Source organism: Puntigrus tetrazona, chromosome 18 (assembly GCF_018831695.1).
Source record: "Puntigrus tetrazona isolate hp1 chromosome 18, ASM1883169v1, whole genome shotgun sequence".
NCBI classification, from domain to species: Eukaryota; Metazoa; Chordata; class Actinopteri; order Cypriniformes; family Cyprinidae; genus Puntigrus; species Puntigrus tetrazona.
This window is the reverse complement of record NC_056716.1, coordinates 9,764,704-9,778,360: the sequence shown is the minus strand read 5'-3', so window position 1 is coordinate 9,778,360 and position 13,657 is coordinate 9,764,704. Positions and strand designations below refer to the sequence as shown.

The window sequence follows — 13,657 nt, the reverse complement described above, 5'->3', positions numbered from 1 at the left end:
AGTACCACTTTTAACCACACAGAAAATTTAAGCAAAGTAAGCAATTCATTATTAAGAAATATGCACATCAAGACAAGCGAACAGTATAAAGTGGGATAGTAATGAACAGAAAAGGCCATGTGCTCAGATAATGTCCCTGGAGTCTCGTTTACATTGATTGCTAAGAGTTTGAGCACTGAGGGACGCTAGTGCTGGTACTAAGCAGCATGCAGCCTAAGCATAAAATAAGAGTCCTTATGGAACCAGCGATTTTAACATTAAATCCTTACACACGACAAACAAACAAACTCCAACTCTTTGTTAAGCTTTTTGGTGTATGTGCAGTACATATCAATGTCTTTGGTTGATACGTTTTTAAAAGAAAAGTTCACCAAAAAATGAAAACTTATTCATTGTTCATCGAGTTGTTCTAAACTTGAATGTTGCTTTTTTCAGTGTTTCCCAAATTTCACCAGGAAATACTGAAACATCATATTGAGTGAAGTGTGGCACAGCGTTCAAATTTATTTTGCATTTTTGAATGCAACACGCCACAGCATTATTTTCATATTTGCATAATTTCCAACAGATGATTACAACCTAATTTTAAAAAACAGCATTTAAAAAAAAATAAATAAATAAATAAATAAATAATAATAATAACGAAGAAATTAAGTATTCTAATTTTACTACTGGAAGTAAAATAACACGCATATAACAATAACAACCTGTTTTAACAGAAACAACCAACTAAAACAGAAACTTGATTATTTAAATTGTAAAATATATATAATTTTTTTTATTTGAAAGTTGCAGTGGAGTGAAAGACACTTAGTAATGACTGAATCGCTTAATGACTGAATATTTATTTATTGGTGAACTGTCCCTTTAAGAGTATAAAAAAGTACTAAAAGGACAAACAGTCCAGTTGATATCAGACAGATGTTTCATGTTGTTTAGGTGCTTGAGTTTGTTTGGATGGTGTTTGGAGGCTCTAGAGCTGAAGCGGGATTTATTTTCCTATAGAGACAATGCAGTGCTGAGATTGTGTCCTGCACAGCAAAAGCAACAGATTGAACATGCTGACACGCGCACACACAATCCTCACACGCGCACACATTCAATCCAACATGCATCCAATCTTAATTTTTGTATAGCAGGACAGCAGCGATATTAGAGAAAGAGAGAGAGCTAAAGAGACAGCATTTATATGCTAAATTTTACCTTCTGCAGGGGTACAGGTTGTCATGTTCACAAACGACACATAGACAACATGACACAATGATGAGAAATAGAAACAGAATTAACAAATGCAGAAAATACAGATACATCAGACAGATGTATATAATGTACTAGCTGAACAGCGAAGCAGCTCAGACACCAGCTCTGAAACATATTATTGCCAGATACTATTTAATAGACTAGATTTAGCTTGTTTTCTAAATTCGTAACCAGAGACTGAACTGTCTAAACAGAATTCCTCTCAGGCTATGTCCACATTAATCCAGTTATATTCAAAATTGGCATATTCGTTCCAAACAACTCACAAAACATCATAACAACTCACTGAGATGATACTGACAAAATACACTATTCTATATATATATATATATATATATATATATATATATATATATATATATATATATATATATATGTATGTGGCCATAATAACCATAGTTATACTGTATACACTATTGAAATCTATTTGTATTAATGTGGACAAGGCCCTAGAGTGAAGCTTGAAAAATGTATAATTTTTGACCAAATAAATGAATTAGGTTTTCAAAAGATTTTTAGCTGGTGCCCGGCTTTGTTTCTAATATAGAATATATAAATGTGTACATGACAGACGGTGAGCAAACAGACATATGATGTTATGAACAGATGTAACGATCAATGATATGAACGAAACTCGAAATGAATATGGTAAAACCAGCTGACCTGTGGAACAAGTGAAGGGTTTGGATTAATCACTAACAGACCGATCTGGATAAGCACCAGAGAGTCATGCCTAATATTAATTGTTAATAACTTTTTAAATAATACTTGACCAGTCTCTGTTTAAGGCATTATTATTATTATTATTATTATTCCCAAGCAGTTTGGATTAGTTCAGTATGTGTTTGCTCTTACCACACACATTTACTGCCTCAAGCTGAGGAGACAAAGCGTTAAAGAGCATTCAAGAACGCCCCAAAAACAGAAGAAAACATTGTTTACAATAACCAAAATGCATTTAAAGCCCCATCATTTTATTCAATATAAGTATTGGATTCTGACCATTTTAGTTAATCATTTTCTATGCCTACGTGTTTGCTTATGAGCTACTTCGTATTATTTTATTTTATTTCGTTTTGAAATATGTCTGAGCAAAGCATAACTAGACAAAAAGATAAAAAACAGAGATGCCACGGCAAATAAATGCTGAAATAATTTAGCACCGTGGTTTATATCAAAATGCTATGATATTACAATTTGAGTTCAGTTTGAGATTCTGATCTGTGGAGGCTTTTATTGAGCACACCTTTGGCTGCCTTGCCTGTGACTCGAGCACCAAGTGTGTTTGAATGCCTTCCAGAAAAATCCACAAAAACACACCCCTGACCCTGAAGGCACATCTGATGGCATGCGGACCGATTTCATAACAGGTAGCTATGCAGTGGCGTCTCGTCTGAACCTGCCTCGTAAAAGAGCGCGGAGCTGCTGAGTCATGCTAATAGTCTGTGTTAGAGCTTCAAAACAGCTCTGATCTATAGGTACCAACTCAGGACTGCAGCGAACTAAGACAGGAAAAGCGCATGTAAGAATCTAAACAATTCAAATAGGAACATATACCTCTGTATACTGCGAAACTGTGGCAATGGACAGCACTAATGCTCCTTAACCAGCAGATGGCATCCTTCCATTGACCTTCTCAGACTTTAAGCCTCATTTAAGGTCAAAAAAAATCTTGGACGAAAACAACTTGGCTACAGCTAACACTGAAGGTTTAGTTTTGTCTCACTATACAGGAAACTATAAACTAAAACCTCCTAATGTCGCAATTTGACCCCGTGAATGTTTTACCTCATCATTGCAGCCATTGTTCACGAGTCTATAGAATCAATTTACACAATATTTGTAATAATAAAAAAAAAAAACGAGTGCCTGCAGTAGCTACGCAGTGTTACGCCACTTCCAGCGCACACAGCATCATTAAATATAATGGGAACGGTCTAGTTTTGTTTTGTGCCATTTTAGGACTCATTTAAGGTGTTCTAAACTTGAACGTTGTTATCTTTCCGTGAAAATCTTTCTGTGACCGACAGATATTCACTCACCTTACTGGCCTTCAGAACATTTATCTGCTCCTCATTGACTGTGTCTTTATTCTTCTCCAGAAAACCATCACACTGATACTCCACCTGACAAGACACAGACAAGAAAATCTGAATAGATATAAACTCACATTTCTGAGAACAATCTCACATATCTCACAATTTTGAGAAAAAAATCAGAATTGTGAAGAAAAGTCACTTTTACATTTGCGAGACAAAAATCAGAATAGTGAGTTTTTTTTTATCTTGCATTTTAGTTTATTTCTTGCGAGTTTATATCCCACTGTTCTGATAACTCTTTAAATCTAACAATTACATAAAAGTGACAATTGTGAGGTTGCATTATACAATTCTAGTCTGAACTGTAAAGACAAAAAAGCAGCAATTACCTTTTTTTAATTTTTTATTCAGTGGCAGAAATTGGCTTTCATAGTAATTGCATTGAAAGCAAATAATAATAATAATAATAATAATAATAATAATAAAATAATAATAAATTCTTTAATTTTGGTCTTTATATTGTAAAATTTGAGAAAAACTTTAACTATCAAGTTTAATGCATACTGTTATTTTAGTATAATTAACATAAAAAATTTTAAGTCAACACAATAGTTGACGTGAAATAAAAATTAACAACATTGCAGTTATTTGTTAACCTAGGTTAATGTTAACCTACACAGTTTTACATTTCAGGTATAGACATGAATAAAACATTAACATTGTTAAATCACCAGTATACTCAAAAAATAAAATTCATGATACCTAATTAACCAATTGAATTTTACTGTAAAGTGTCATCAAGATTTATTTAATACTTTCGTAACCTGTTTTATTTCAGAATATCAGAGATCAATTAGTCACTTAAGTGAATTATACCTATGAGCTCCATTAACCTACCCGTTTTCCACTTAGCATAAATGATGTTAAATTATGCATTCTATTAGATTTATATGATTTAGACTTTCATTTACATTTGTAATGCCGATTAGAGACTGAAGTGGTGCCTGACTTAACCAAACATGTTTGAGAAAGCACCTACTAATGCTCAAACCCTGATTCGACTATGTGTGTGTTTACCGAATGTCCATCACACACTCTAAATGTGTCTCATTACCCCCACCCCCTTCTCCATCAGCGCTTCCTCACAGATATTGAACACCGTTTCTAAAAACAGATCCGTAGCCATCATGAGCTCATGTGAGGACATATGCAGCAGTTACTGTGTCATACAAATAGTGCACCGAGGAGACTCCACTTCTAATGTTAGCATGTCGCTAAGCTAACAAACGCTAACTAACTATTTTGTATCTAGTAGTATTTATTGTCTTAAAATGTTAGGCCCGTTTCACATACATCTGATAGAGCTTATGATTTATTACAATCTTATATAGGCTATCTTGATATATTTTATACGAATTGGATAACATTTCCAAATGGTATCATTGCCTAGATAAACTGCATTACTAAGCTGGATTCAGTCAGGTTTACTAAACAGAAAGCATTTGTCTACCTGTTACTGTGTGTGAATTTTGACAATGCATGACAATGCAATTGTTCGCAACCATATAATGTTTTACATTATTCATTAATAGTTTTAAAGTGCATTGTTAATGTTTCCTGCTCAACACCGAAAACATTACTCTCCGCGTCAAGTCTAGGACGGTTCTGGGACACAGCATCACGTGACTTATGCAAGCAGTGAATGCTGTTAATCTGTTAATATGTCGAAATGATTATGTAATGTTTAGATGCAGTATGTGTGAGGCAGTTCATTGGGTTTTACGGAACAGAAATACAATTTGTCTTTGTTTAGAGACTGATATATGAAATAACATACTGTGTACATCATAGTTGATCTGAAATGCTGAACCAGGCCGAGTGTGAGGTGTGTGTGTACCTTATCTGCAAAGTGCTGAATAATGAAAGCTTTATTGGACATCCGTGGTTTTTCAAAAAGTGCACACGTCTTCAAATGAGTGTTATACAGTTTCTGAGCCCAGGAGTCATCAGAGCCCTTCGGCATCTGAGAAGAAAGAAAGAGACAGAGGTTGTACAGTATGTGAAGTTAGAACAGTATTCTCAAACAAGATTACGCAATTACAATTACACAACACCGTAAACGCTGTTCGTTTTTACAGTAATATACACTACCATTCATTTGGGTTCAGTATGTTTTTAACAGCTTCAAGAAAATTCTACTTTAAACAAATGCCATTTCGAACTTTTCAATGTTTTTAATGTTGCTAAAAAGGAAACAATGCTTCTTAATATCGAATCAGCAAACAATCTTCTTTTGCCCCGACTGGAAAGCATTTTTACTTTATCTGAGCCATTACCTATCCCCCATGAAGTGCACTTTGTGCCATTAACCATACAGAAAATAAGAGACTGATTTCAGTTGCAGGTCTGTTTGGGGGCGGAACACTTCAGATTCTAGGAAACATTTAATTGGACAGAAAATCTGTTTAGAAGGTGAAGTTCAGCGCAATGTCATCAAAATCTTTCATCAATATTGGCAGAAGTGAGAATATGTTTTGAATGCTTATTTCTTCTAAATGCGAAGGCTTTACGCTTGAGGCCAACAATAAGGCTAAAACGAGGCTAAAAATAAAAATTTCATTGGGAATGTAAATGGCACGGCACTTTGAGGATTTAAACACAAAAAAGTAAAGTTTGTATGTCTGCTAAAGCGCTTCTATAAATTCTTTAGCAAATAATGAAAGATTTGTAAACCATTATAATCAAATGCCTGGTTTATCAGCATGGCTATGAAATGTTGGATCTGACATCCCAAAGGCAAGGCTAATATGTGATTTATGATGCTATTCTCATGTTTGTGGATGTTTTTAACATATATTGTGCTGTATTTTAACATATGTTCATATGATATACATCATTTTGCATAAAAAAATAAAACTGTGAAGATATACCTTGCACTCCTCATCCAGCAGGTCCAGGATGCCCATCTTGGCCTCGATGAGGTTGATACATGGCTGATTATCATAGAAATCAATGAGAGTCCAGGGGATCTGCTCTTTCATATACTCCTCTTGCTCCAACTTAAACACATGCTGCACGCGTGGAAACAGAAGACAAGAGATACATCCCAATTTACTATCAGAATTCATAACGGTCATCAATCAGACATGATGAGATCTGGTGTCATGTGGAGTGGGTCAAACGGTCTCACCATGTTGAACTGTTGCTGTAGTTTCTCATTGGCATAATTAATACAGAACTGTTCAAAGCTGTTGATTTCAAAAGTCTCAAACCTGGAAAAATAAAACCTCACAATTCACTCCCGTCAATCCAAACGGAAAAGATCGTTCAAGCCAAATGTAGTTTGTATCTGTGCGTATGAACATACCCGTAAATGTCTAGGACTCCGATGAACGAGTGCTGTTTGACAGTAGAATGCAGTGCTTTATTCACATGGTCCACGATCCAGTTGAAGAGTTTGGCGTAGATATGTTTAGCAAGAGCATCGCGAGCGTTTATGGCCTGTAGTTTGGGAATGGGCTTAATGTATGTCTCAGTTGCTGTCTTCAACTTCTTATGGCACAGCCAGTGAGACATGTCTTGATATGTCACTCCCATCAATTCACAAAACACACTCAAGTGACCATTATTCGGCTGGAGGGAAAAGAGAAAGACAATTATACCATCACTACATGTTAAAATTGAAGACTCTGGGATATTTGGGTAAAAACGATCCTTTATGTGCAAAAATTGAATAAATCGTAAAACTTAAATTCAAGTTTAAATGAACCACAATGTTGTAGAAAAATGTAAACGGTATTATTGCACAGCTCTACATAAAAAAGTTAGATATACATTATGCCGAGCTTATCTGGATACATAAAAGACATGCAATATATAACATACAGCAAGCATAAAGTAAGGTTTAGGGGTAGGCATAGTTAGTACAGAGTTATTACCCAGTTTTTAACCAATCTTGACTCAGCTCTACCAAGAAATATGACAAACTTTGTCATAAGCATAAATACATACTTGCATATGGCGATATATATATGTGTGTGTGTGTGTGTGTATGTGTGTGTGTGTGAGAAAAGTGCTTCAAAGCTTCGATCTCTGCAAAAATATTTTTATCCTATTATAATTTGCTAAATGTGACTTTAAGTCATGAAGATACTGAAATCATCATGATTTTATGTTAACAGCTTTGTAACACCGTCTCTTATAAAAGGTGATAAACAAGTAAATCTGATTAGAAGACATTTGTTTTTCCTAGTTTTGTCATAAAATCCATACAGTGACAGTTTATTCAGTTACTTGGTTTGCATTTTTACCATGGAACAATAGAACTGCCCAAAAGCATATATTATCCAAAATGACAATCCACATATTAGAAAGTCTACATGAAACTCACAGGAATAATACTGCTGTCTGAGTCTCTATCCTTCACTTCCACATTCCCCAGGTGCAAAATTGAAGCCAGAATCTGAAACAAGCCCAACTGATAGGACTCATTTACACCTGAAAAGAAACATCAACAAATGACCAAATATGAAAAACTTATGAAATCAGCTAAGTTCAATCGGTGCACCTAGTTTTTGTGAGAGGGCACCATTGAGTCATGATAGTCTACTAACTGTTTGTGTTTCATGGAAAAATAAAAATAACTATTTGTTAGTTTATAATTACTATACTTAGGTTTTGACTGCAATAATTACCACAATGATTTCTAACCCAATTATATACTTATGAATCATGAACAGAAGCAAGAACGTACATTATTAATTTATATTTACTACTGCTATTCCGGAATATTAAACATATTAGGATTGCATATTAGGTCCTGCATTGAATCATTCTTCTGCCATACATTTTGTAGCTTTTGTAGTTCTCTAACAAAATGCATTGTCTCGTGAAATTTTGGATTAATTCCTTCAAAACTGTAATTTTCATTCAAAATCCGTGAGCAGATAATACAGTTATAATAAAAGGCAGTACTGACTAGAAATGCATCAAAGTCTAATATTAGATCCTGTAATTGAATCTCTATTTATTCTGTGCGCATTAAACTCTACACTACATGCGTTATCGTTGAACTCTGACCTAGCAGTGTGAAGGCGTTTCTGGTGGTCGACATCTCCTTGGCATCATCTACTCCATCTATCACTGGGTTCCTGCCCTGTTTGGTGTAGTGAAAATCATGAGCCTTTCCTATGAGGGAACACACACACACTAATTTATTACACCACACAAATACACAAACAGCAGATCTTCAAGGATTCATTCAAAGGACTATATATTCATCAATTAAGCCGTAATTGGGCAAGACACTCCTCAACCATTAATGAATAGAAACTTAGTCATTAGTACTACACAAATCTGCATTAATAAAAACATCCTAAAATACAAAACCCCGTTCATAGATTAAACGAACGATACGCTGTTGCCTGGCAACAGAGACCTTATTGAGACACACACTCACACACAAACCCTCACATTAACGGGGCGTCAGCTGAGCAGGAAGTCAGCTGAGTAGGCAAACAGTAGGACAGAGCACAGAGCCAGCAGTGTGTATGTGTGTGTGTGTTTCGGAGCCAGTGGGTAAGGGAAACACAGAAGAGATAATAAGGAAAGGTGTGTGTGTACAATATTAGTATGTGGTCTTGTGTGTGTGTGTGTGTGTGTGTGTGTTTGCATAGTATGTGTGTGTATGTGGACCTACACAGCCCGCCTCTCAGTAGGACAGCTCTGATAGCCACTCTCCATGCTGTGCCAACACGAACACACTCTAATCAGACACGTAACCCACAAACACACACTTATACTAGGGCCCCATGAAATTCAGTTTTGTTTTGTTTTTGGATTTTCATTTTAGTAATCAAAAATTAATGAAACCTATACCATTCAACAAAACAATATTTTTTATTATTTTGAATTGCTCTGTTTTAACAATTTAATAACATTTAAAATCAGAAAAAGAATGTTTAATCAATGTAACAACTGGATAGTGCCCTATGTTTTTCTTTTTCTGGATGGCAATTTATCATGGCAAAAAATAGTCGAAATCAACTAAAGCATAAAACATTTACTTTAATGTGTAATCAAATGAAAATTAACCATTCCTTTTTATTTTTTATGGCATTTTTAAAATAATTGCATTATTCAACATTCTAAAAATATTTGTCTAATAATTGCATCATATTATATTATTGTATTATCACAAGCCATGTTATTAATAATAATATTGTTATTATAAATAAAAAATATTAATAACATTATATAAATATATAACATTATAAAAGACATAAACATTATAATATTGCAACAAATATTTTATATATTACATTTTTACATAATAATATTAACTTCAAGTTCAACCAAACTTCTACTTTGTTAGGCTATTACGAACTTTGAATATCTGTGTGCATTTAAGAAAATATTTACATTTATTCATTTTTCATTATTCCATTTTTGCCAAATTCTGACATTCTGCATTCTACTGTTATTTCTATTTTTATTCCGTGGTCCATCAGCTTTCTCCACATAGCAAAAACAAAAGGCAGTAAGGTTTAGTTAGCTTTTGTATTTAAAACGAGACATGCCACGGACACTACAAATGATATACATATATATAAAAAAATAAAAATAAAAATTATATATATTTCGTAAATATGGCTCACCCAGTTTCAAGGCTTTGAACTCCGGGAGGTGAGCAGATGCACAGAGCTGATAGAAGATATGATAATTCCTTTCCTCATCCGCCTGAAACCAAGTGAAGCAAGAAAAACACAAAAAATATATAAGATTATTTAAAATGAACAGTTGGTTCCATCTGCAGATTGTTATTTGAAGATAAACATGGAAGAATCCCATACAGTCTACGACATAACATATCAATGTTTGAGAGTATGTAACCATGAAGTGTGCATGTTGCCAACAGAAATACTAAAGACAGTGTGTGGAACACTTCATTCAGTTTTCATCAGAGAATAAATTACAGGCCTGTGGCCTGATTACTGCCACACCTGCTGAAATCACGCCTCACTTGCCTCAGTTAAGGTCAATGTTCATGACTCCACATTAAGAAAGAAACTGGGTAAAAATGGCCTGCATGGCCTGCAAATTAACACAGCATTTCTGAAAAGAACATAATACCAACAGTAAAATGTTTAAGTGATTTTTTAGAGGTGTGGCAGAAATCAGGCCTGGGTGTGGCTAGAAAAACTGATAAACCTTAAGTCTGCACTGTACGAGCTCGCAAAAAAGCATTACAGTTTGTATTTACGTACTTGCATAAAGTATATAGTCAAACTCTGCATCTTACACAATCACACACTTAACTCATCTGGAATTCCCCTAAGCACAAAAGTAGTCTGTAAGAATATGTTACATAAGACTGAACAGACATGTTTAACTCCATTATCCTCATTCCTGTCCTGTTTAAATCTTTCTGTGCTTCCCAGCAGAAGAAAAACCCTCTGAATTCCATGCCTGTTTCTTACGCCAGCGTCAAATGAGGTAATTTATATAGGACTGATCAGTTTAGGAGGCAATAATACAGGTGCAACCCTGGATAACTGATTTAACTATATCTTTCAGAATTTGGAAATCGAAGGGCCTGCAACTATTAGTGCCTAAAATCACTCCCTATACCCCTATATAGTGCACTATTTTATAATGATGCATCAATAATAATATATATACACTGAATGCCAACACTTTTATTTAGCTAAAAAAATTGTTAAAATAAAATGTATTTTATAATCAAATCAATTAATTAAAAGAATAAGCAACACTCAAAAAAAAGGTTTATTAAAAAAAAAAAAGTAATGAACATTATATCAGCAATTATTAATAATATATCTATTCAATGTTGAAAATTACATTTGAACATTTGAATAGTGGCTGTAATTAAAACGTAATTTTGTTCAATTTAAAATTTGATACATTTTTTAGAACTAGCAGACTTTTTTTTTTTTGCTTTATTCTTTGAGCTTATTATTGAGCTTTCTGGAAGTGCCCTCTCTGTAAAGCATTTTGGCCAAAAGGAGGTATCCTATCTTACTCACAATAGAGTCTTGGAAGTGTAGAAAGACGCAGGAGCCTTCAAGGAATGAAAATAGCCCAGTGAATTAAATCCCTGAGGTATCTGAGAGGAGCTAAAATTGGAGCTGACATAAGCAGGAAGTGCGGTGTGTTTCAGAGGGTGAGGCGGGTTGACTGCTCCTGTATGTGGACGCTGTCTTATGCCATTCCTCGAAGCAGTTTCAATTTCTAGACCGAATTCTACTGCCTAAAGACATACCACACAACGTTTGTGGTCCATGATCCATTTAATAGTATTGGATTCTCAGTTTTATTAAATTTTTATATTGATGAACTGATTCTATACATGACTCCCATCCAATAAATTACAATAAGCTTTGTTCTTTGTTAGTTTTGACTAGCTATTTCAATAACAGTAAAAACCTTTAAACAACATATTCCGCAGACACGTAGTTCAAGTGGCAGGACAGAACATGCACAAACTATTCATCTCTTTTGGTTTACTACTAGTTATAGCACAAAATAAAAATGAATGAACGTCAAGAGGTCGAAAGATATGGCACAACTTACTGGCCATGTCTTATAAAATCAATCAAGCAGTGCTTCAACCATGCGTGTAAACATGTGGCACAATGTTACATTTTCAGTAGACAAAGCTTGATCTACCTGTGGTTTTCTAATGATCATTGATTAATATCGATAAAATCATTGATTATAATGCTCAGGTGTGTATGATTAAGGTCAGAACTATACTCTGCAGGAAAGTGGATCTTGTGTGGCCAGATTTGAGGATTACTGATTTACAGCATTATTTGAGAGAGATTACAATTTTGTGCGAGATGAATCAATATCAAATCAAATCTAGATCAGAACATAATCGAATCGCAATTGAAAGCAGAATTGAATCGTGAAATTTACGTCAATACCCAGTCCCTACCACATGCCATTTGTTCTTACATGTCTCATGACTACTCATTAATGATGTCAAACCTATGACGTATTTCTTGGGACGAGCTTTGGTGTGATTATTTACTCTTGAATCGGATGGATGTGTTTTGAATACAAAACATTAATAACCATTACAGAGATTTAAAAGCGCACAGTTAATCTTTATATCAAGTGTTTGATAACATCTGGTGGTAATTCTGAAACACAGAAGGCTTTTAGTTTAAGATTCAGCAGAGGAAACCACACATTCATTCAGTATTCTAGAAATCAACATTTCCCTCTAAAAGGCACAGAGATTTCCATGGGCTTCCCACTACTGTGTTTTAGATCCATTTTTAAACATTCATATGTGTACCTTGGTTAAATGGATTTGCTTTGCTGTTTTGATATAAAAGATCTAGATCTATAAAAGACAACTAAGAAATTGACAATACATTAACATATGACCATCCGTCAATTGTATATATATATCATGCATGCTTGTTCCTTACCTGAAATACGACACGTGATTTCTCCAAGAGATACGTCCTCATGTTTGCACCGATGATGTGATATTTCTTATCAAAGCCAATCTCAATGTATTTCCCAAAACGACTGCTATTGTCATTCCTGGTGGTCTTGGCATTACCAATGGACTAGAAATGAGAGGAGAAAAGGCGCTTTAAGTGCAAGTACTACACTGACCTATGGGTTTCTTTGTTTTTTTTTCGATAGAAGAGGACAGGGTTAAGTTTAAGGAGCACACAGAGAGCTTATTGATTAAAAAAAACACAAGGACGGCAAGATCATGTGTGTGGGAGACGACACACAGTGTTGCATCTCTGGGTCTCTACAGCAGGTCAGGAAGTTGATACCGCCTCCCCCACAGAGCAGAAACCTGGTGACGAACACTATCAGAATCAGCAAGTAGCAAGCTTCTGAATGAGCAGCATCCTCATACTGCACAAACTCATTAAATCTGACTAAACAAGCTACAACGCCAATGTTTTCAAAAGTCTCCATTTTGCTCCATTTAAACTGGATGCAACTTCTGAGTTTTCAGACTAAAACGGGGTCTCTAGCATTTTCAGAAATCGAAATTTTTGACCTTGAAAAGTAGTAGTGTAAACATAGCAAAGTTTTAAATGAAAATGCACTAGTGTAAGCAGGGCCTAAAGGCAGCTTATATTGAAGCCAGTCTTTCAAAATGAAACGTGCATTTAACTGTTTTCATGTTTATATTATGTTAAAAGTGTGCTTATAGCCCATTTCTGCTTTATTCTAATAAGCTGAAACTTGCATTGCATAAATAATTTAACTGTTTATTTAGCACTTTTCTGCTTTTATCTGTGAAGGATATATGGAATACTGCAATAAAACAAAGAAATCATAATGATGTGAATTCACAT

At 34.6% G+C, this 13,657-nt stretch overlaps 1 protein-coding gene across 1 annotated transcript in view; it reads right to left on the bottom strand.

Moving 5' to 3' along the window:
* LOC122363015 (unconventional myosin-Va-like) overlaps positions 1-13,657 on the bottom strand; it is a 50,315-nt gene that overhangs the window by 23,211 nt on the left and 13,447 nt on the right. The window contains 9 exon segments of the mRNA XM_043264877.1: positions 3,303-3,386; positions 5,197-5,322; positions 6,230-6,370; positions 6,490-6,571; positions 6,667-6,932; positions 7,690-7,796; positions 8,379-8,486; positions 9,956-10,037; positions 12,761-12,904. Of these exon segments, the coding sequence (XP_043120812.1) occupies positions 3,303-3,386; positions 5,197-5,322; positions 6,230-6,370; positions 6,490-6,571; positions 6,667-6,932; positions 7,690-7,796; positions 8,379-8,486; positions 9,956-10,037; positions 12,761-12,904 (1,140 nt within the window).